This window comes from Plecotus auritus (genome assembly GCF_963455305.1).
Source record: "Plecotus auritus genome assembly, chromosome: 2".
Taxonomy (NCBI): Eukaryota; Metazoa; Chordata; class Mammalia; order Chiroptera; family Vespertilionidae; genus Plecotus; species Plecotus auritus.
In genome coordinates this window covers 35,640,016-35,665,461 of record NC_137771.1, presented here as the reverse complement: position 1 = coordinate 35,665,461, position 25,446 = coordinate 35,640,016, and the positions used below count along the sequence as shown (strand labels likewise).

Genomic DNA, 25,446 nt, shown 5'->3' with positions numbered 1-25,446 from the left:
CCCGAGGCACCCGGGGCCCGGGGCCCGCCACTGCTGGGCCCCCTCCACTGGGGCTGGGCCCGCCTCTCCTCCCTACAACTCCAGACCCAGGTGGAGGAAGGCCTGAGCAGCCCCCCAAGAGTTACACTCTTCCCCCCCTCCCCCCGACAGCAGCAGCACAGTCTCCGCAGCGGAAGCGGGCTAAACCACACTGGGGGCGCGGCTAAACCCACCCTCCTAGCCCGCCTGGCTCTGCCCTGGCCCAGCCCACACCCCGCTCCAGGAGATTGGAGCCCCGCCCTGAGCAGGAACAACTGCAAAACAGCCACGTGCAATTTAAAGAATGGCGCCAAGCGGGAAGGTTTGACAATTACACCCCCTTCAGCCTCGCCACACCCCTAGCACCCCCCTAACACCTTGCCCCCCGCCAGTACCTCCAGGAATGACCACCGCTACAGGGATGCTGGCCAGAGCCTGCCCCTCCGAGGCCCACTGAACCCTCTACAAAGCTTCCATAGCTACAGTCCCAGGAAACAATCATGCCCTCTTCCCCTAATCAGCACCTGCTACCTGCAAGGGTATCCATGAGCTTAAAAATAACAATCCCTTCCCATTTAGATATCACTTACTTGATGAAACATTTCTAGGTTTATTAGCTCAGAACCTCATGACAACACAGTGAAAAAGGCGGAGAAGAGATTACAATTCCCATGGTATATGTATTCAGAAATGAAGCTCAGAGAGGAAAAGCGTCAAGCCCAGTGGTTCCCAAGGTGCAGCACATGCCCCATAGGGGGGGCAATTTGATCTTAAGTGGGGGCAATTCGAGAATGAGTTAACAGTGAATTTTTTGCATCTCTTATGGTTCTAGGGGGCCTTATCTACAGTGTATCATACATTTAAAAAAAGGCTATTATGCAAATGACCGAATGGTGGAATGACTGGTCACTGTGATGCGCGCTGACCACCAGGGGGCAGACACTCAATGCAGGAGCTTCCCCCTGGTAGTGTGCTCCCACAGGGGGAGCGCCGCTCAGCCAGAAGCTGGGCTCACAGCTGGCAAACACAGCGGCAGTGGTGGGAGCCTCTCCCACCTCCATGGCAATGCTAAGGATGTCCGACTGACAGTGTAGGCCCACTAAGCCATCAGTCGAACATCCCCACAGGGCTCCCGGACTGTGAGAGGGCACAGGCCAGGCTGAGGGACCGCCCCCACAAGTGCACGAATTTCGTTCACTGGGCCTCTAGTCTACTAGTATAAAATAGGGATACAGGTTCTGGCTATCTCAAGGCAATGTGAAAATAAGTATGTCAATGAGTATAAAAGGGCAGAGGCAGAGTAAGAGGAGGGGAGGGAGGCATGAACCTGTCACTAGCGAAAAAGGAGAGATTCTATTTAACTTTGAACTAAATGAAAAGTATATCCCCAAATATATGCTCAATGCTTCATATTCCTCATCATTCCTCCAGACACACCATTATCATTCCTCTCTGTGCTTTTCCTTGCCTAGAATAAACTTCCCTCACTTTGTCCACATGACATATTTTAACTTACATTTCTTTCATAGCTTAGTCCCTTTCTGAAATCTTTCCTGAGCACCCCCACAACTCTAATTATTCCCTTCCCATATCCTCAAAATGGAATTACTTCTAAAATTGAATTACTTCTTTTTCAATATCTTCATAGCACCTTGTGTGTACTTCCATACAGAAATTGTTTCATTGGAAAGATTATGGGTTCTAGACTCAGTTTAAGGCTGAATTTGTGGTTCAGAATTCTCAGTTTATTCATCTTTGAAACAGGGATAATAACGTCTGTCTCACAGTTGTCATATGCGTTGTATAGAAACTAAGAGCTATATAAGAACAGTGAGCATAGTGATTGCTGTAGAGTGGGTAATATGAGTATGTATGTGTGAATATATGAGTTAATGAACAGATAAATGCCCTTTATTTCCATGTATTCTTCCCACCTCCTATCCAAATATAGACCATGGGTTCTTCTGAGATAAGGACTATCTTATTTATGTATACTCCAAGAACTTAGCATAATTTTAAGCCCAAAGTAAAAATATCTAAAATAAAATGATCTATCTGATTTTTACAAATGTCTTTGTAATTTACTTCCTAATTTTCAGCAGTGCTGCTAAATATGAGACCTTGTTAAAGTAATGTGTTATTTACTATTATAGCCATTGCTATATATGTTCCTTTAAAAAAGGAAAGAGCTATTTTAGAATGTTTCAAAGAAAGAATGAAAAATTATAGGGAAGTGTCAAAGAAAGAAGAGACTGAAGATGAATGGCAGGAAGTATAGATGCCAAAAAACATATATCAAGGTTCTGATCTTCACTGCCTTACTTTAAAGATAAGACAACAAAGGTGACATGAGGGATTAAAGTAGGTGAGAGAACATTAACTTTAAAGGCTTTCTATAAAACAGCAATATTAAACTATAAACAAAACTGATAATAGCAGGGAATTAAGAATGAGAAAAGGGCAAAATACTCATTTTGTTCTTTCTATACTTCTCTATTTTAAAAAATTTTTACTCAAAGTACATATTTTAAAATATACAGCTATAGTAAAGAAACATTTCTAATCCTATCTCATAAAGAGGGAATATGCTAATTGACCCTCATGTCATCACAAAGATGACAGTGCCCACAGCCAATAAGGAGGGAATATGCTAATTGACTGCCCTGCCCTCAAAGATGGTGGCGCCCAGTCCCCTCAGCCCTGCTGGGGCAGCAGGCACACAGCAAGGCCTGGGGGCAGGCCCAGCCACTCCGGCGCCTGTCTCCAGAGTCCCCCAAAACCCTTATCCCCCCAAGCCGCCCAGGGCTGGCCCAAGGCGCAGGCAAACCTCAGATGGCGGATGCCTAGCTGCCCAGGGCCACCTGAGGCTTGGGTAACCAGGGCCAGCCGAGGCTTGTGCTGCCAGCAGTGGCAGCAGCAGAAGTGTGATGGGGTGTCGCCTTCCCCTGATTGCTGGGTCGCCTCCTGCCCCTGAGGGCTCCCAGACTGTGAGAGGGGGCAGGCCGGGCTGAGGGACCCCCCTCCAGCGCATGAACTTTCATGCACCAGGCCTATAGTATATAAATAAACTATACCCATTAAGACCACAGTTTGAGATGCTGCTTATTTAGATTTTTTAATGATTTTAAATATAATCTGGGGAGTACATAATTGTTAGCATAGAGGCAAAAGACACTTGTAAATAGACCAAAGAACAATGTTACTAATGCACATTTGCTGTCTTTCCTCCTTAAAAATACAAGCTATGATTGTCTTTTCATACTCCCAACATCTGTACAAGGCAGATAAGATTGCTGCTCTTTCCTTCTTTTCACATGTACTGATAACAAAGACCAACCTCTTATATAGTGCTTACTACTCATAAAGAGTTGCTAAGGTACAGAGGTTTAAGGCATGTGCCAAAAATTACAGTTAATCTAAGTTACAGAGTCAAAACCAGAAACTAAGTTTACAAATTCAGGACAAAAATTTGTTTGAAATATCCTGAACTATTTTTTCAAGCTCAAAATGCACTTGCTAAATTAAATGTCTTAACTATTTCCACAACTCAATATGATTCTTTTAAACTAAAATGTATCCAATATAATAAAGGTGGTTTTCAGAAATTAGATTAAAAACAAAAAGAACAAAAAAATAAGGCAAATGGTTCAACTAATAACAGACCTATTTTTCTACTATATTCCAGAAATGGAACTAAGGCTATGCTGAGTAAGCCCAGCCAAAGTAAGTTTGCTGACAGCACTGATTCAACTAACTTTATTGGACAAATACTTGTTTGTTAGGTTAAATCCAATGCACTGCTAGATCTTATAGTTATAATACACAATAATTCCTACCCTTAATATCACACTACTTCACACAAGATAGTAATTTCATAGAAAAACCGATAATTTTAAAAAAAATTTTTAATTTATTCAAGATTTTTTTAAAAAATAGAAGGATATTATAATAAAATGAAACTGCAGCAACAAACACTAAAAACATTAAAAGACCAATACAATTGCCACTAGGTGTCACTCTGATATAAAGTTTTTGGCTGTCTTTAGGCTTGCTTTTATACTTGGTCTTTTCCTAATCTTTCCAATAACACGGAAAACTGCATTTTCTTTTCTTTTTTCTTTTTTTTAAAATATATTTTATTGATTTTTACAGAGAGGAAGGGAGAGGGATAGAGAGTTAGAAACATCGATGAGCTGCCTCCTGCACACCCCCTACTGGGGATGTGCCCACAACCAAGGTACATGCCCTTGACCGGAATCGAACCTGGGACCCTTCAGTCTGCAGGCCGACACTCTATCCACTGAGCCAAACCGGTTAGGGCTGCATTTTCTTTAGAGCATCTTTTTGCATTTTTACACTTATACATATACAGAAAAATTAGTATTTATCCAGTTCTTTAATTAACGGTAAGTGGAACTATATCTAAAAACTAACAATTATATTACAGGTCACAAAAACTTTAATGAGTATATTTTTTAAATTTCCTATGGCAGATGAATTAATGTACATATAAATATATACATATACTCATTTATTGAGCCATTTAATTTCTCAACAGGTACTGCTTGGTGCCAAACACTGTGCTTAGAGAGAGAATTTGTAGAAGAATAAGACCTGGTCTTTAACAAGAGAAACCTGAAACATAAAGAAAGAATAAGATATTTTAAAATCCATTTAAAAAGTCTCTATTACTTTTTATGGAATCATAGGAAACAAATCAACTTAACTATGTCCATGGAAGTCAAGAAAGGCTCCATAAGAGGAAAAATTTACATGAGATAATCAAAGATGGAAAGGACAAATGAAATAGAATATAGGAGATACGGAAATCACTGAAAGATATATAGGAATATTTACACTCTAGAAAGATCACTATAGGGAAATTATGTAAAATACAGACAAATCTACACAATGGGGAAAATATAGTCTCTTTTAATAAATCATACAAGGAAAACTGGGTATCTACACGCAAAAGAATAAAGTTGGACCTTTACCTTACACTATACACAAAAATTAACTCAAAATGGATTAAAGACTTAAATGTAAAATCTGAAACTATAAAATTCCTAGAAAAAAACTCCACAGCATTGGTCTTGGGAATGATTTATTGGATATGACACCAGAAGCACAGACAACAAAGATATGATACTAAGTGAGACTACCAAAAATCTTCTGAAAAGCAAAGGAAACAATCAACAGAGTGAAAAGGCAACATTCAGAACAGGAGAAAAAAATTGCAAACCATGTATGTGATAGGAGTTCATATCCAAATACATAAAGAAGTCCTACAGTTCAATAGCAAAAAAGTAAACAACCTGATTTAAAAATGGGCAAGGGACTTGAACAGACATTTCTCCAAAGAAGACATACAAATGACCAACAGGTATGTGAAAAAACGCTCAACATTACCAATTATCATGAAAATGCAAACCCAAACCAAAATGAGATATCATCTTCTACCTCATAAGATGGCCATTATATTTAAAAACAAAACAAAACAATAACAATTAAAAACTAAAAACCAAAAAATAGCAGTGTTTGCAAGGATGAAAAGTTGGAATCCCTGAGCACTATTGGTGGGAATGCAAAATGAAGCAGCTACTATGGAAAAAGAGTACAGAAGTTCTTTAAAAAATTAAAAATAGAACTAACATGATCCAGCAATTCCACTTCTAGGAATTTATCCAAAATAATGGAAAGAAGGGTCTTGAAAGAGATCTGCAATTACATGTTCACTACAGAATTATTCACAATAGCCAAGAGGTGGAAACAACCTAACTGTCCACCAACAGATGAATGAATAAAGAAAATGTACATATACATACAATGGAATATCATTCAGCCTTAAGAAAGGAGGAAATCCCGTAATATACTACAATACAGATAAACCTTGAGGATATCATACTAAGTGAAATAAGCCAGACACAGAAGGACAAATAATGTATGATTTCATTTATATGAGGCATTTAAAGTAATTAAACTTAGAGAAACAGAAAGTAGAATGATCATTGCCAGAGGCTGGCCAAAGGGGAAAATGGAAAGTTGTTCAGTGGATACAATGTTTCAGTTATGCAAGATGAAAAAGTTCTATAGATCTGCTGTACAACAATGTGTATATAGTTTACAAAACTATCCTGTACACTTAAAATTTTGTTAAGAACATAGATCTCATGTTATGTAGTTTTTTTAACCACAATTTTTTAACGGAATATACAGGAGAATAATTGGGGACATAGGGATGGGCATGGGGAGAAATGGCTGGACTAGGAGAGGAATCTAGGCAGAAGAAGGTACAAGTACATAGGTCCTGAATCGATTAAAAAAAAAAATGAATAAGTCCATTACAATTTAGACATAGTGAGCTATAAGGACAGTGATAATAGATGAAAACTATAAATGTAGCAGGGACTTACAGCCATGTTAAAAGATTTGAATTTTTAAAAACAATGGAAAGTTTCTAAATGGCTTTAAGTAAAGGATAACAATCTGATTCATGTTTAGGAATGATCATACTTTTAACAGCCTTGCTTTTCTCTGTAATAAATTAATAAAATTAGGAAAGAATCTCCTCAAAAAGGAACAAAGACAAAATTTCAGAAATATCTGGTATTTAGATTTAAGGTAAAACTATATTAAAATAGAAATTAATATAATTTCTGGTCCTACAATAAATATGGTTCAAAAATCTAAACTAAATATGAGTTCAACATAGCTTCTCTACAGATGGCAGGCATACACTTTGAGTTTCCTTTGAAAGAATAGTACTGAAGTATTTATCCAGCTGGCAAAGAGAAGGAGTGATAAAAACATGTCTTATTTCTTCTCTCATAACATGAAAAGTGGACTTCAGCTATAAAGTCCTATATGCAATGTACCTAATAATTATGGCATTTAAGCTCCTAGATGTTTGATTTGCATATGTGCTAAAACAGCATCATATGCCATTCCATATATGTGGAACAAAATTACCTCAACCTCAACACAGTATTTAAAAATAGAGCAAAATAATCTGTATGAGAAAAATGATTGTGTTTCACTGACAAACACAAACTATTCTTTCTTTCCCACCCCATCCCATTCGCTTTTTTTCCCCTTGTTGGCAGTCAACTCAAAAGAAAAAATACATAAACTGAATATTTACCTAATGAACTATTAATTTATGAAGGCTTTGTGATAGGGAAAACCTTACCAACAGTACAGCTGTCTTCAAGTACCACATCAACATTTCTGTCTCTGTATTCAACCCTGAAGTCCAGCATCCGAGGTTGTCTTTCTACAATTTGCCTAGATGGCATTACAGGTCGAAATGCTGAGGAGGAAGAAGGAGCAGGAGCTGGAGCTGGATGACTTGCTGGATCAAATGCAGGTCCTGATATAGTTTCACTTCCATAGTCACTGAAATATTAACATTTAAAAAAGGATTAACATCAATCAAATCATTACGGATTACCACTAAGAACCTGCTCCATACGTTTTCTGTTCTTCCTATCAAATTTACCTACCTATACATCCACACCTAACCTTAAGTTCTACTTTCTCCACAAAATCTTTCCAAATGACTGTAGACCACATTATTCTCTGTCCCATCCTTGTTTTTCTATGTCTATCAGCAGTATCATACATAGCATTTGCATTTAGATTTTGCCTTATGTTGTTATGATGTTGGTAAAACATTATTTTAAACTCTGTGAATTAAGAACAGTATCTTTATTCACACTCAAACAATGAATCATTATTTGATTGATTAACTCTACTTTTCACAAAAACTATTTTAATACTTCACCTTCCTTAACCCTCCATTCTCCCCATCTGACTCCTCAGTCATAAAATATATTTTTTCCTACTTTGCAGAGAAAACAGATGCCATCAAGAGAAAATTCCCTTAGCTTTTTTATATCAAATCCATAAACTAACCCACATATGCACACTCTTTCTTCTTATAAAACAGAGAAGACATCGTTCTATCTATGCAAAATCTGAAACCATCTTCTCATTAACTTTACATTATGGATTATTATCCCTTCCTTTCCAGTATCTTCAACATCTCCTTATCTTGGATTCTTCTCAAAAACATTTAAATATGTTCCAATATTTCCCTTCTTAAAAAATAAAAATAAAATCCTGGTTCTAAGAAAATTAATTATATTTGTAAGGATTAAATCAGATAATGTGCATGAAAAGCTTAGCACAATGCCTGGTACCAAGATCTCAAACTAGTAAGATCTCAAACTCAGTATTATCCAAAGTTGTAACTCATTAATGATACTTCTCCAATATTCCTCATATCAGTTCCCCAAGCCAGAAACCTCTGACATTATCTTTGACCCCCTTCTTCTCTCTCAACTCCCACATCTAACTAGTCCTTTCAATGTTACCTCTTAAATATCTTTCAGATAAGTCATCCATCCTCCCCCTCTGAAGCTGCCACCCTACTCTAAGCCACAATCACTTTTTATATTAACTAATGCAAAACTGTCCTAACTAATCTCACCTGCATTTCACTTCATATCACCAGTAGACTGAAGTTAAAGACAGAAATCTTTTCATATCATTTTCTTCAATACTCCCTCTGCTCTTCACCTAAATAATTAAAGTGGCATACACGGTCCTGTATGATCTGAACCTATCTACCTTCCCAGTCTTATCTTGTGCTATACTATCTCCATCTCTCTACACTACTAGCTACAACAGCCTTCCATTTCTTCTGTCTAACCTTGATTGTTTTTCATTGGCAAACACAGACTATTCTTTCCTTCCCATCCCCAAATTCCATGTTTTTTCTAGCTAATTGTATTTATCCTTCATATCTCACATTAAATGTTTATCAATTAAGAACATATTTTACTATCTCAGGCTAGTTCAAATTCCTCACCACTATCAATAATTATGTATTTAGTTGTATAATTAATCATTTGACATTTAAATCCCCACTAGAATATAAGCTCCACAAGGGTGAAGCTGACATTGGTGTTGTATCCTTTGCCCTGTGCTCAAGATTTTATATATAGAAGGTACTCAAATATTTGACAAACTAATGAGGAATAACAATCAAAGAATTCGGTTTTTCTCTGACTTAACTTATCATATACTGTCACTTTTTTTTTCTCACTGGGAAAAGTAGAAATGAAGGGAACATATGTATTGCTTCCATTGAAACATTATTATCACAACCAGAACTACAAGCTCAGTCTAAAACATTTTTCTTCTCACCCAGAATTTAAGGAAAAGCAATAAGCTAGAAACCAGAATAGGAACAACCAAAAGAATGACCAAAACATGCCAAGTTAAGCACTGTTCATACAATTAAGCAGAAGAAAATGACTTATCTAAAAGATAAGTCATGCCCCCTCTCACAGTCCGGGAGCCCTCAGATGGCGCCTGACCCCTCTCACAGTCCGGGATCCCTCAGGGGCAGGAGGCGACCTGGCAATCAGGGAAAGACGATGCCCCATCACACCTCTGCTGCTGCCACCACTGCTGGCAGCGCAAGCCTCAGCCGGCCCTGGTTACCTGAGCCTTGGGTGGCCCTGGGCAGTTGGGCAGGCTCCATCTGAGGCTTGCCTATGCCTGGGGCCGGCCCTGGGCAGCTGGGGGGCTGAGAGGACTGGGAAACTCCAGAGTAAGGCACTCGGAGCAGCCGGGCCCGCCTGGGGGCGGGCCCAGCCTTGCCACGTGCCTGCTGCCCCAGCAGGGCTGAGGGGACTGGGCACCGCCATCTTGTGGCTGTGGGCACCGCCATCTTTGAGGGCAGGGCAGTCAATTAGCATATTCCCTCCTTATTGGTGGTGGGCACCGCCATCTTTGAGGGTGTGGCAGTCAATTAGCATATTCCCTCCTTATTGGCTGTGGGCACAGTCATCTTTGAGGGCGGGGTAGTCAATTAGAATATTTCCTCCTTATTGGCTGTGGGTGCTTCCATCTTTGAGGGCAGGGCAGTCAATTAGCATATTCCCTCCTTATTGGCTGTGGGCACTTCCATCTTTGCAACAGCGTGAGGGTCAATTAGCATATTCCCTCTTTATTAGATAGTACAACTAATTAACTTAGAAAAAAATATTTGGAATGAGAAAGGGGAAAATGGTTGAAAAAATAGGCTGCTAAAGCATTATAGCACCAATCAAAGAGAGCAGTGAAAGAAAAGCCTCCAACTGCCACAGGTTGACCATTTCATTTAGAAGGAAAAAGATCCTGAGGCACATATCCACATTGATAGTTAATGAGTTGGCCAGCTGATCAAGACTTGAATAGAATAAAAGGAAAGTCTAGGAAACAAATATGAAAATGGATCTTTTAGAATGGACACAAAAGGTAAATATATATGTTTCGAAGGTGAATGTTTATAGGCTATCCACTGAAAAAGGGGCTCTCAATATGAATAAGATGACATTGTTCTGTTGATGTCAGTCAACTTTTTCCCCTTACTATCCCAGGTCTACTCAGCATATTTATGTACAATGTGCCATGCTAACAGAAAAGGAGGTTAGGCATAGGTATAACATCAACTCCCCATCACTAAGTCTGAATCTGGCTAGGGAAACTACTGCCTAAAATGCAAACAAAAAGACAAATATGGAACCATTTCTCAGGAATCTGGTAATGGATCCTTTCTAGCATGGAGGAGGCAATTGTTCTCACTTAAAAAGAGTTTTCTGGATGTGAAATTGACTTCCCTCACGCAATGCTTCTGCCAGCTCCACCAATCATCTATACCAGTGGTTGGCAAACTGCGACTCGCGAGCCATATGCGGCTCTTTGGCCCCTTGAATGTGGCTCTTCCACAAAATACCATGGCCTGGGAGAGTCCATTTTGAAGAAGTGGCATTAGAAGAAGTTTCAGTTTAAAAAATTTGGCTCTCAAAAGAAATTTCAATCGTTGTACTGTTGTATTTGTCTCTGTTGGCTAATGAGTTTGCCGACCACTGATCTATACTAATAAAAGGGTAATATGTGCCAAAACCGGTTTGGCTCAGTGGATAGAGCGTCAGCCTGTGGACTGAAAGGTCCCAGGTTCGATTCCGGTCAAGGGCACGTAACTTGGCTGCAGGCACATCCCCAGTAGGGGGTGTGCAAGAGGCAGCTGATCGATGTTTCTCTCTCATCGATGTTTCTAACTCTCTATCCCTCTTCCTTCCTCTCTGTAAAAAATCAATAAAATATATATTTTTTTAAAAAAGGGTAATATGCAAATTGGTCAGGACGCCCTCACAGTAATGACCGAATAGCAGGCTGTGTGGGGCGACCAGGCCGGCAGGGGGGTTAGTGAGGGACAACCAAACAACTGAACAGTAGGCTGCATGGGGCAACCAGGCCGGCAGAGGGGGGCAGTGAGGGGTGACCAGGCCAGCGGGGGAGGGGGGCAGTTGGGGGCAACCAGGCCATCAGGGTGGGGGCAGTGAGGGGAAACCAGGCTGGCGGGGGGGGGGGCAATTAGGGGCGAACAGGCTGGCAGGCAGAGGCAGTTAGGGATGATTAGGCTTGTGGGGGGCGGGGGTCAGTTAGGGGCAATCAGGCAGGCAGGCAGGTGAGCAGTTAGGACCCAGCAGTCCTGGAATGTGAGAGGGATGTCTGACTGCCGGTTTAGGCCCAATCCCCGGGATCGGGCCTAAACTGGCAGTCAGACATCCCCCGAGGGGTCCCAGATTGGAGAGGGTGTAGGCTGGGCTGAGGGGACCACCCCTGTGCATGAATTTCATGCACTAGACTTCTAGTCTATACTAATAAAAGCCTAGGTGGCCCTCACGCCCTCAAGTCATCACAAGATGGCCACCACAAGTAGGCCGCTACAAGATGGCCAGCAAAAAAGGGCAGTTGGGGGGAACCAAGCCTGCAGGGGAGGGCAGTTAGGGGTGACCAGGCCAGTAGGGGAGAGCAGTTGTGGGTGACCAGGCCAGCAGGGGAGGGTATTGGGGGTGACCAGGCCTGCAAGGGGGCAGTTGGGGGTGATCAGGCTGGCAGGGGAGAACAGTTGGGAGCGACCAGGCCAGCAGGGAAGGACAGTTAGGGGTGACCAGACCAGCAGGGGAGAGCAGTTGGGGGCAACCAGGCCGGCAGGGGAGGGCAGTTGGGGGCAACTGGGCCTGCAGGGGAGGGCAGATGGAGGCGACCGGGCCTGCAGGGGAGGGCAGTTGGGGGTGATCGGGCCGGCAGGGGAGCAGTTAGGCATCATTCAGGCTGGCAGGGGAACTATCAGGGGGGGCAATCAGGCAGGCAGGCAAGTGATTAGGAGCCAGCAGTCTTGGATTGTGAGAGTGATTGGGCCTAAACCGGCAGTCAGACATCCCCTGAAGGGTTCCAGATTGGAGTGGGTGCAGGCTGGGCTGAGGGACACACACACACACACACACACACACACACACAGTGCACAAATTTCATGCACCAGGCCTCTAGTGCATTTAGAAAATGCCTTATTGCTCACTGGCTTCCAACACAACACTGGTTCTAACCCAGGAATTCATTTCACAGCAAAAGAAGTGTAGCACTGGTATCACTTGCATATATCAGAAGTAACTAGCTTGATAGAACAGTGGAATGACCTGCTTAAGAGTTATGGCACAGGTTGGGAGACAACACCCTCAAAGCTTGGTGTTCCACCTGAAAGGATGAGGTATATGCCTTCATCATTGACTAAACACAGTGGTATTTCTCATGCTGCCAGAAAACATGGGTATGAGAATTAAGTGGTGGTGGTTCCTCCTATTATGCCTAATAACTTACCAAACTTTTGCTTAAGTGGTTCAGAGATCATAGTTCCCAGGTATGTAATGTTTTCACAGTTCTCCCACCTATTTTTTTTCTTGGTAATCAGGACCAGTCATTCCAGCTAGTACTTCCTTCCTCCTTTGCTAGTTGATTCAGTAGCATGAGGGTCGCCCCCTTGGCCACTTTGTACCCTCATGCTACTGAATCAACTAGCAAAGGAGGAAGGAAGTACTAGCTGGAATGACTGGTCCTGATTTATCCTTATTAGAATTTATTCTTAAATTCTAATTCTAATTTAAGAATGTCCCTTGACCACTTTGTACCCTCATGCTACTGAATCAACTAGCAAAGGAGAAAGGAAGTACTAGCTGGAATGACTGGTCCTGATTACCAAGAAAAAAAATAGGTTGCTGCTAAAGAATGGACTATTTCCTGTGGCATGTCCAATAATAAGAGTTAATGGAAAACTATAACCTTTTTTTTTTTTTTAAAGACAGGACCACTGAGGATTCTAATTTTCCAAGAATGAATGTTTGAGATGTCCCACCAGGTAAAGAATCTTGAGTATTTGAGGTGCTGGCAGAGGAAAAATAGAATAAATAGTGGAAGAAGAAACTGGTAATTATCTACCATGGCCTTATGACCAGTAACAGAAACAAGGGCTATAGTAGCGCGCGCACGCGTGGACACACACAATTCTCTTCTTACAGTTTGCATCACACTAGAAGTGACAGCACCATAATAATGGCATCTGATTTTGTTCCAGCATCAGCCACTGGTGTTAGCTTCTAACTTCGTTCAATACTTTAAAAAAAAAAAAAGGCTTTTGCATCCTGTCTGATGTACAAGTATCAGCTGAGGAGGAATTCTTTCTCATATGTCTGGGGCCAAATTCCTAGGGCCCTTCCTCTGAAATTCAAAGTTCTGTTAACCTCAACTTCTCCCAACCTATTTTCTTTTTCCCACCAGTACTAGGAGGGACTTTGTGACCTTCAGTGGTCAGCAGGGGTCTCTCCCGGGCAGACCTGTCCTGGAGCAGGCCTCCTGGAGTGGGTGCCTTGGACTCCATCCACACAGTCCTGGCTCTATTACCCTTCCCATAGGATGCTGCAACTGCAAGTCTACTCTAGCCCTAGGCTCCCTTCCTTGTTGACCAGCAGAACCCACCTCCATCTGGCCCTGGTGGTCCAGGTGTTTCCTGCAGTCATTATATCTGGATTGTATTGGTATCCCTTTTTTGTTCTTTCAACCTGCTCCATATCTGTGTAACTGATTTCCTATATGAAATTCTCTCTGAAATTCCTAGTGTGCTTTTTTCCTCTTTACCAAACCCTAACTTTAGGAAATAACATTTCTAATCAGAGAAGGCTATTGGGCGTGGTTGTCAGCCACAAAGAGGGTTTTTTTTTAAAAGTTATCACTTGAGAAATTTGGTTACTGGCTATAATTACTCCATTTCAGAATCTAGAAAAGATAATGAATTTAACTAGAGTTTTTCACTAGCAATCAAAAAAACTGAGAGGAAAAGAGAAAGACTATTAGTTAATGAATGAACCTATCAGTTTTCACTAATGTTCAATGACCTCCAAATAGTGCAAGGGCATCCAAAATTGTTGACCCAAAAAAAGTATTTTTAAGATTTTTCATTATAACATGAAGACTACCATCCTTTAATTTGACCTTCTCAATATTCTTTCTTAATTAATCAAGAATTTAAAATGCAAACTGTAACAAAATAAATTTTAAAATTTTTTAAATAATTTTTAAAAGGACACTGATTGGTAAGGGAAAATCTATAGAGAAATCTATTTTAGACCTAAACTTCAACTAGAGGAGTATTTTTATCCTTACTCAACTTTCCTCTACAACCCACACAGGTCCTTGGAAGGCAGTGAACAACAGCAAAGTAAACAGGAACTCTGCACTTCTTTATTTCAATTTTTAAAAGTCCATCTCATGGTAAAATCTCTAGGTACAAAAAAATACATGTTTAAAAGATAAACTTGTCTTCAGAAAATAATCAAATATTTTAAATGGGCATCAGAGAAGACAATAAATAGAAACTAATCAGCCAAAATGGATATTTTCTAAATCAGAAAACATTGACATTTATATATTCTGAAAGCATAATGGTCAAGGTTTGAAAACAAGTCCTGTCTTCCTAGGTTTTCTCAATGAATTAAACAATGGACAAAAAAATATACAGTACACCTGTCTGGGTAATAAAATAAATATGAACTGATAAGTACCACCCATTTAGTTAATGAGTAAAATTAAACTATTAACTCATAAAATTTTAGAAAACATATAATCGGCTCTCTTTTAGAAATTACTTGTAATTCATTAGCCCTTCTTTCTAACAATAACTATCTCCAAAAATAATTTTTAAAGAGACTTTGGACAATATGCTAAATACGTAAAGTATTATAACAAGATGTAATAGCTATATATGTACTCACTAGGTGTTTATGACTGACTAAATTTACATTTGTGGCTGCATAAGTTACACACTTTATAAATATGTTTTATTAGCAACATATTGTCTAGTGAAATAAGCCTTGGAGGGTGAGGCAGAAGACTTGCTTATATTCCTGACTCCATCAACATCAGGCTGTATCATCTGGGCCAGGTCACTTCATGCCTTATTCTTTCTACCTGTAAAATGAGGGATAATAATCTGCCTTTACTTGCTTACAACTAAAATAATAACTGTAAAAACAAACCTGTGGGAGAAAGGTGTTATATATATATTATTAAATTTCAACTTTTTTACCCAATGTAAAAAAATCTTAACACAGAAGTTGTGACATGACTGGCTTACTGACCTTGACGAGGACAGAGTGATATAAAAGAAAGAGTATGGCTTTTAAGAGATAACAATCCAGACTTCACTACCTACTACACTTGTGACCTTGAATGAGTCTATGTACACCCTCTAACCTTGAGTTTCCTCACCTATGCTACACGAATACATTTATCTCTTAACGTTTGTAATGGGTATTAAATAAGGAAAAATATGTCAATTACCTAGCACAATAAGTTAAACATAAAAAACAAAAATGTTGTTGCCCAGCCAGCTTGGCTGAGTGGTTGAGCATGGATCTATGAACCAGGAGGTCACAGTTCGATTCCCAATCAGGGCACATACCAGGGTTGCGGGCTCAATCCCTAGTGTGGGGCATACAGGAGGCAGCCGATCAATGATTCTCTCTCATCATTGATGTTTTTTATCTCTCTCTCCCTCTCCCTTCATCTCTGAAATCAATAAAAAAAAATTTTTTTAAAGTTGTTTCTTTGCCCGTAAACTTTACGGATACATTAAAAACCATATTCCCACTTTTAAATTCACACAAATATCTGATTTTTAAAAAAAATTATGAAGCAGAGGGATTGGGCTCTTCCCCCTCCAAACATAATTCTTTGTTTGTTTAAACTCTTTTTAGTAACTCTTTCTGTTAATGTGTAAACTGACAAATTAAGAGTCACTTGTATTCACAGACTACACTCAACTTCACTATAAATATCAAACATACAATACAAATATCCTTTTAACTGCCAACATATACCATTCCTAGCACTGTGTCTTCCACTTTCAGTATTAAACCTATGAGTAAGTGCAAAGAGCCCTCTTTCATTTTCCTGTAGTCAGTAGCCATACAGAATAATTTTCAGTTATATCGAATCCACAGTGGTTTCAAAGCTGAAAAAGAAAAGTTAGTAGGAAGGAAAATAGTTGAAGACTGTAACTAGACACAACTGACTTTCTTCTGTGGACATCATTAATTCCTTTCATTTTACAAGCAAACAAAAACAACCCACTCTGATGAAAGTTATACCCCAAATATCATAGTAACCAATTACATAGTAATTGGTTCACTTATAAATCTCTAGTTATAAAATATAGTAAGCAAAAAGTATCACCAGCAACAAGGGAGATGGGATGTTTCCAGGGATAAGGGAATTTCTATAGTTCGTTCATCCATAGCAAATACCATTAAATGTGAGATATATCCAGTATGTACTCAGAACCCAGCAGCTGAATCCACAAGGGCTTAGCAAGCAAAAATTTTGGCACAAAAAACAAAATAATATTTACTCAAGAATAAAACTGGAGCATATTTTGCAGTCTAAAACTTTCTAAACCAAGAAGAAAAAAAGATCATGAAGGAGGCTCCTATAATCATCTGGTTTGCTTTCTAGACAAGGTTAGGATTAAATGCTTTTGAAGCAAAAAAAAAAAAAAAAAAAGATCAAACAAAAAATTAAGCACAGGCTTTGGAAATGAGCTATGTTTACTCTGGATGAAACTCTGACAATTCTTAAAAACGGGTAAAGGATAGGTCCATTTATCATTGCTTTCACCTAAAAACCATTAATCAAAAGGTGATACAGGTATCAGAATTTTGCTTCCTTTCTAAATATACACAGTTTCCTATAAGTACAGTACGTTTTGCTGCTCCTTGTGAATTTTTTTATGTTTTTGCAACAGCACTTTTCTTCCTCTCCAAAACAACCTCGTTTCTAGTCTGCTGTTTCTGTTTGCCTCATCTGCACTTAGCAGATCACGCTTCAGTGACTTAGAAATCCCAGCCACCAAAATTCAAGCCAAAGTTTGATTTGAGAAAAGGGAGGAGGGGATGTCAAGCAATTAAACTACATTTGGAAGGGAGAATGGTTTTACCTCCTATGACTTTATAGAATGCTCTTTTAATCCAAAACTAGGGAGTCTCCAATTTTAAGGAAAGAAAAGTTATGAGTGTATTTTTAATTAAAGAAGTTATTTTGTAGCAATTATAGATCTCTTGCATCATCTTCCAATTTTACCTTCTGGCACTGACACAAAACCACGAAGACCATTCCACATGTCAATACTGGATTCTTCAGGTAAAGAAGTTCAGCACTCTGGGAAGTTTCATTTTTAGGACTTACTGAAATTATGGCAAGTTATCATGTACTTAATTTAGAAACCAAAAGAAAGAAAAAAAAGAATGTAGTCAAGTTGGAGATAAAGCCTGTATAGGTAGATGATAACCATGCTCTGACACTATTGAACCATGTATTGTTTTCTCACTACCAATGGTTTAGGATTCGGTTACTTCATCTTATAATTAGGCGATGATCTTGAAAAGCTTTCTTAAAAATAAAATAAAACCACCTTTAAAAATATCACACAATCTGAAATAACATTTTATGGTTGAAAGTTGAGACTTAAGCAAATATAACTAACAAAAAATATCTGAAAGAATAGTAACTATGTTAAAATTAACTTATACACCAAAGGTCAAATGCTCTACCAAAAAGTGAAACCAAATAATTAACAAATGTCTCTTTTTTGCTTTGCTAAATTCCCATCTTTCCTTTAAACACCTTATAACATACCTTTGTAGAATGCCATTTTCCTGGGGTATTACACCATTGATAGCTGCCTGCAAACAGAAAACAGAGAAGGCCATTTAAAGAAACAAAAAATTGTTCACAGGTAGGTCGCAGTGGGGTGGTGAACATTATAAGAGAAATAAATATATTTTGAAAAGTCTAAACAAAATACTAAATGTTTCCTTAATGATACAAAATATATCTATGAAATTTTTCTCTATTTCTCTATAATAAAACCTTATTTTAGAAAAATTTTAAAACCTGTGTTTGGTATAATAATACCCCCAAATTTTGAGTTAAAAAAAAGCTTAATTCCACAGTCCTCTTTCAAATAATACACCCACAAAACCAATGCTTAAGGATGTCAAAATAAGTAAACTCAGTACCTTTATGTAATTTTTTAAATATTATTTTCTTCCTCAGGGTGAAAAGAACAAGATATAAAATCACAAATGAAAAGCTCCAATAAGAATTTTTCAAATTAGCTCAGGAATTAATTCATTCTTTCGTGTTATAATCATTTTTTTTAAAAAAAGAACATTTAAAAGGGGTCCAACTTGTGTGGCTCAGGGTTTGAACGTCAACCCATGAGCCAGGAGGTCACATGTCTGGGTGTGGGCTCGATCCCCAGTGGGGGGTGTGTAGGAGGCAGCCAATCAATGATTCTCACTCATCATTGATGTTTCTATCTCTCCCTCCCTCTCCCTTCCTCTCTGAAATAAATAAAAATGTATATTTTAAAAAAAGAAAGAAGAGAGAGGCAGAAATAGGATGGATTCAGGAACCAGTCATGTTTCTTCAGAGGCAGCCAGAGGGCCTGTGGGAGGATGGACATAATCCATCCAAAAAAATGTGAGCCTATCTCATACCATGCACAAAAATCAACTCCAGATGAATTATAATCTAAATGTAAAAAGCAAAGCTTTTTTAAAAAAAATCTAGAAGAACATCTTCATTAGCTTAGGATAGACAGAGGTTTCTTTAAAAAAAGAGAACTCAAAAAGCAAATTCAATTAAGGAAAAGATTAATAAGTAGAACTATATTAAAATAAGTCAATCCTGCTCATTAAGAACCCCATTTAAAAGCAAAAAGGCAAGCTACAGAATGGAAGAAGATCTTCACAACACATAGAGCAAACAAAGAACTCCTAAACAGAAACTCTATAGAACCCTTGCAAGTCAACAGCAAAAAGACATATAATCTAATAGAAAACTAAGCAAGAGATTTGAGTGGGTACTTAGAAAAGAACATAATCAAATAGCCATTACTAATCAGGGAAGTATAAATTAAAACCACAATGAAATACCTCTATATGCCCAAGAGAATGAATAAAAATAAAAAGACTGAGAATATCAAGTACTGGCAAAGACATAGAACATCTGGAACTCTCATAATGTGCCAACAGTAATGTAATTGGTGCAACAACTTTCATGAAAGATGTAGTGGAGAAAAGTGGGGCAGGGAGGTATACTACTGCAAGAAGCTATATTCTAACATGAAGGTGAAAAATGGAACCAGGCTCGTCAGAAAAGTCTGTTGTTTGGTGGGACAGAATACATAAAAAAGACACTATTCTTAAACTATCTGTTCAATAAGTCGCACAATTTGGCTTTCACAGTATTAGCAACTGTGAAATATTAACATCTTGTGTTATAAACCATAACTTGATTCACCCTCAACTAAGCGGCCTCTCATTAGAGCCTAACCTCAAAGTGCTGACACCCATCTGCTGCCTTCCTCAACACATTCCACAACAGAAAACAGGCGTGTATGCCAGGGTAAGTAGGAAACTGAGACTGGTGCTCAGGATTAAAGGCAGTCAAAGGCAACACGTCTTCCCAAAAGTCCATTCCTCTTTCAGAGCATTTTGTACTACTAAGTGGAAACATCAGGAAACCAAGAACTACCCACTCACCCTTCTCTTTTTTCCTCTTCCACTTGTTTCTTCTAAATCTGGGCAACTATACTTCATCCTGTAACTGAGCTGCCAATTATTGACAAACCAAGGGCCAGCATTTCAGTTGTTTAAATTTCATGAGCCAAACTGCTTTTGCAAGTGAGTAGAATAAGAAAAATATTGTTCCAAATTTTAAGAAAGCATTATTAGTAGCTTGAAAGAAATTGTGAGGTTACAGAAGTAATAGTAGTTTGGTCATTAGATTCTGGCACGCACATACAATCAAACCTTGGTGCCTTGCTATATCCCTTTTAGAGTCAGGCTGTTGGAAGATATCTGCATCCACATCACAGAGATCTAGATTAAACACTGTTTAGCCATCTCCCTCATCATCCCTAAGGTGTCATTTAAGACACACATTTTTTTAAAAAAGGTTGTTCTTACAAATTTTCTGTGACAATCATTAGATAAATTCAGATTGACCACTTCAACAAACAGTACATCTTCTATAAAAACACTTCCAAGTTTTACCAACCTACATTTTATAATCTGAATATAATACGTTACTAGTTTATCACATAGATAAGCTATTCTATATTGTGGCGTCCCCCAGGGCTCAAAGTCTTATTTATCAGCTCCAATGGCTTCTTACCTCACTTTAAAATAAAAAATAAATACACTTAAAATTGTACTGAAAACATAAAATGAAAAATTTGAAAAAATGGGAATCTATCCCTGAATGGAAACACTATTAAAATGAGGCCAATTCCTCCCAAGTTACCTTATACGAATAAAGAAATTCCAAGAGTAAATACCAACATTTGATTGTAAGCTGAACAAAATAATTCTAAAAACTATCTGGAAGAAACTCCAGTTGAAAAACAAGCAAAACATTTTTGTGAAAGAAGTGTAATGAAAATACATTCATCCATCATATGTATGGTAAGTATGTAAGTTACCTTAAGGAAAACCACTTGAAGCTAGTTTGAGAACAATTTTTTTAATCCTTACTCAAGGATATGTTTATTGATTGGGAGGGGGAGGGAGAGAGAGAGAAAGAGAGAGAGAGAGAGAGAGAGAGAGAGAGAGAGAGAGAGAGAGAGATATCAATCATTTGTCTCCTGTACACATCCCAACTGGGGATGGAACCTGAAACCTAGATATGTGCCCTAACCAGAAATCAAACCTGCAACCTTTTGGTGTATGGGAAGACACTCCAGCCAACTACGGTAAGCCACCCAGCCAGGGCAAGAACAATTTTAAAAATCAGAGGGACCAAAAGAAATCCTAGCATATGGAAAAATTCAGCATATGCTAAAGGTGACATTTCAAGTCAAAGAGAAAAGAGGGGTTGTAAAAAAGGTACCTAGTTAATTGAAACTAACAACAAATTAACAGAAAAAGTAAATTAGATTATTATTTACACAACAACAGATCCTATGTGGATTAGAGTTCAATGTGAAGAAAAAAAACACAGCCATGCTAGAAGAAATTCAATCTGATCTTATAGTAAAAAAGACCTATCTAAGCATACTAACAAAGGAAAAAATAAAAAAGAAGTTGACAGATTTGACCACACAAAAATAAAACTGTAACATCCACAAGCCCCCAGAAATTTAAATAAAAAATGGGTAAAAATAGGTGCACGTACATGATTTTTTAAAAATACATGTATTTAATAGACAGTTATAGAAATTCACTAAAATTTTTTAAGTAACTGAAAAATGGACAAAGTATACAAACCTCACAGGAAATCAATATAAATGACCAATACAACATATGGGAGGACAAAATCTCAACCAAAGAAATAAAAGTCAAAACACAATAACATGCTTACTTAGACTGTCAAGTATATAGACACACATATCGACATATTACATACATATATGAAAGTATCTATTGTGGCTAAGGATACAATGAAAAGGCTTTCTTATATACTGTTGGTTGGATTGCAATAATAGACACAACTTTTCTGGAAGTTAATTTGATATAGTATCAAAAGCATTATAAGGGGAAAAGGGGGCCAGGGATGAGAATCCTTTAAACCAGCAACTTTATCTGTTGGTTTTGGGTTTAAGGAAGTAATTAGGGATTTTCACATGATTTTTCTATAAGGATATTCTCTAAGGTGTTTATACTGTAAAAAATTAGAACAAATCAAATGAATAATTGGAGACTAAACATTATATTCTATGATAGGATATGGTAGAGCCATTAAAAATATGCTTTATAAAAATATTTTATGATACTTAAAAAATACATTAAAAATCATTTATAAAAGAATCATTGGGGGGGGGGGGGGAGAGACTTATTTAAGCCAAAACACAAAATACTATAAGTAAACAGTATTTACTTACAATTAAGTGGAGAGTTGCTACTCTATATTCTTCTAAGTTTTAGAAGATGAATCTATATGACTTTTTTTATCTTTATTGTTGAAAGTATTATATATGTCTCCTCCCCCCCACCCATTGACCCCCTTCTTCACCCTATCCCCATCCCCTCACCCCAGACCTTCACCACCCTATTGTCTGTGTCCAGGGATTATGCATATATATATGCATAATAGTTCTTTGATTGATCCCTTCCCACCCACCCTCCCCCGCCTTTCCTGTGAGATTCTGCAGTCTGTTCTATGCATCTATGTCTCTGGATCTATTTTGTTCATCAGTTTATTTTGTTCATTAGATTCCACATATGCGTGAGATCATGTGATACTTGTCTTTCTCTGCCTTATTTCACTTAGCATAATACTCTCCAGGTCCCTCTATGCTGTCTCAAAGGGAAAGAGAGCCTTCTTTTTTACTGCTGCATAGTAGTATAAATGTACCACAGCTTTTTTATCTACTCATCTACTGATGGACACTTGGGCTGTTTTCAGATCTTAGCTATTGTAAGATGTGCTGCTCTGAACATAGAGGTGCATACATTCTTTCTGATTGGTGTTTTGGGTTTCTTGGTATACATTCTTTAGATTTGGGATCACTGGGTCAAATGGCAATTCCATATTTAATTTTTTGAGGAAATTCCACACTGTTTTCCATAATGGCTACACCAGTCTGCATTCCCACCATGATTTTTATAATTGTAAAAAGAGAGAGAAGTTTGAAATACATAATTATATTTGAAATATATTTTCAATCTGTAAAACTAGCAACTATCTTTCCTTGACATTTTTTTTTTAATGTGGGGAATACTTAAAGGAAGGTGTGTTTTTTAAAATCAGGATAGCATAACATATGCTATAGTAACAAATAATACCCCAATTTTGGTGGATTATCAAATCAAAAAGTTTATTTCTCACTTATGCAAAACCTGCTGAAAGTATGGGCAATTCTCCAGAATAGCTGTCTTCCATGTAGTGACTCAGGCTGATCCAATAGAATAGCTCTACCATATGAACACAGCTTTCATCACTGGCCACAGCTTAGGAAGAAGGGAGAAAGAAGAAAAGGAGGGAGGGAAGGAGAGGAGAGAAAAGGGGAAGAAAAGAGGGAGTGATGAGTCAATCAAAGGGAGTGTAACCCTGCCAACACTGTGGTTTTAGATTTATGGCTCCAGAACTGTAAGAGAGTAAATTTCTCTTGTTTTAAGACACCAAGATTTTGGTAATTTGTTACAATAGCCCCAGGAAACTAATACACTTACTATCAGAAACATGAATGTGCAGTATGGCAGAAAATATATAAAGGGTGAAATGGAAAAACCAATACATTTCCTCTCAACATATTTGCAAATACAGTGGAACCATTATTTAGAGCTTTCAGAGTGGTAGAGACATTAACAACAGCTACCTAAACAGTTGTTATCATTGTCTGGTACTGGCACAGAATACAGCAATAGTGACAGTAACAAAGGAATTGCCCATGGCACTTCTCAGATTTAGTATCAATTTTGATAGAAGAGAACTTTCTGGATTTCTTGACTCACTAGGGTAATAAGTGCCAGTAGCATCCTTACAGTAGAGGTATTTTTAAAGCTCCCTCTGAACAAGTATGAGAGCTCAGCAAATATTAAATTTAAGTGTGCAATTGCAATAATATTAACAAGACCTTCTCCACAATATATGCCCCAATGAGGAAACTCTCAAAACCAAAACTTCACAGCCTTTGATCTCAATGAGCATGTTCAAAGAAAAAAAAGGAGGGGAGCTGAATCTAAAGAGGCAGAGCTTATTTCCAGAAGGTAAGGTAAAGGAATTGAATGAATGAGAGAATGGCCATGATTCATTATAGAGAAGGTAGAAAGAGAATGAGTGTATAAGAAGAAAAGTAAAAACAAAATACTCAATAAAATGATAATAATAAATAACAATTTAAAAATAATAATTAAAAAATATATGTAAAATATTAAAAGTTTATATATATAAAAATAAAAAAATTTCTCCCTTTCTTTAATCTATATATTCACCTATTTTTGGAAAGGAGAATAGAGAGCAGATAGGCCTGATTTTGGTGAGTGAAACTAATAAAGCTATTAGTAGAAGAAGAGAACAAGCGAGGAGAGGATAAACAAAAGCATAAAATAAAAAAACAAAAACATCAAACTAACAAACAATCAAACAAACAACAACAACTAGAAAAAAAATTGGCTAGCAAAGAAAGAGAAAAGAGAAGGGTGCATGGACTTGGAGCAAGGGAGAGGAAATTAGGTATATGAGTAAGCCATCAGAGACTACTATAATAATGCATCAATAAAGCAGATAAAGAAGATCAATTTTTGACAAGGAGTAAAAAGAGAGAGGAAAACTAAAGCAGGAACAGGAGAAGAGAAACAGGATGAAAAAGGGGGAAGTGAGGAAGAAATGGTTGGCATAAAGGAACAAATGAGATAGAGTAAAATAATGATAAAAAATAATAAAAGTAAAAATATAAGTAGAACACTAATTTCAAAAAATATAAAATGAAAAAAAAAGCTGGGGTAGTAATACTTATATCAGACAAATTAGACCTCAATGTGAAGGCCAGAACAAGAAATAAGGAAGGCCACTTCATAATACTAAAGGGAGCAATTCAACAAGAAGATATAACTCTGGTAAACATATATGCACCCAATACAGGAACACCCAAATACATAAAAAAAAAAACTTCTGGAAGATATCAAGGGAGAGATCGGCAGCAATACAGTCATAGCAGGGTACTTCAATATACCACTAACACCACTGGTTAAATCCTCTAAACAAAAAATCAGCAAAAAAAACATAAATCCTAAATGACTCACTAGATCAGATGGAATTAATTGACATCTTCAGAACATTTCACCCCAAAGCTACAGAATATACATTCTTCTCAAGTGCACATGGGACATTTTCAAAGATAGACCACATAGTGGGACACAGGCAGTATCTCTTCAAATTAAAGGAGATAGAAATCATATCAAGCATCTTCCCAGATCACAATGGCATAAAATTAGAAATCAACTACAATAAAAACAATGAAAAAAATCAAACACTTGG

The 25,446-nt window shown here is 37.9% G+C and overlaps 1 protein-coding gene across 2 annotated transcripts in view; it reads right to left on the bottom strand.

Annotated features, from left to right (window-relative positions):
• The window catches only part of FAF1 (Fas associated factor 1), a 389,848-nt gene that overhangs the window by 305,290 nt on the left and 59,112 nt on the right, over window positions 1-25,446 (bottom strand). For both annotated transcript variants that reach the window (XM_080652360.1, XM_080652361.1), the window contains 2 exons: window positions 18,097-18,143; window positions 7,208-7,413 (listed from right to left, as the gene is read on the bottom strand). In XM_080652360.1, the coding sequence (XP_080508486.1) occupies window positions 7,208-7,413; window positions 18,097-18,143 (253 nt within the window). The remainder of the gene's footprint in view (window positions 1-7,207; window positions 7,414-18,096; window positions 18,144-25,446) is intronic.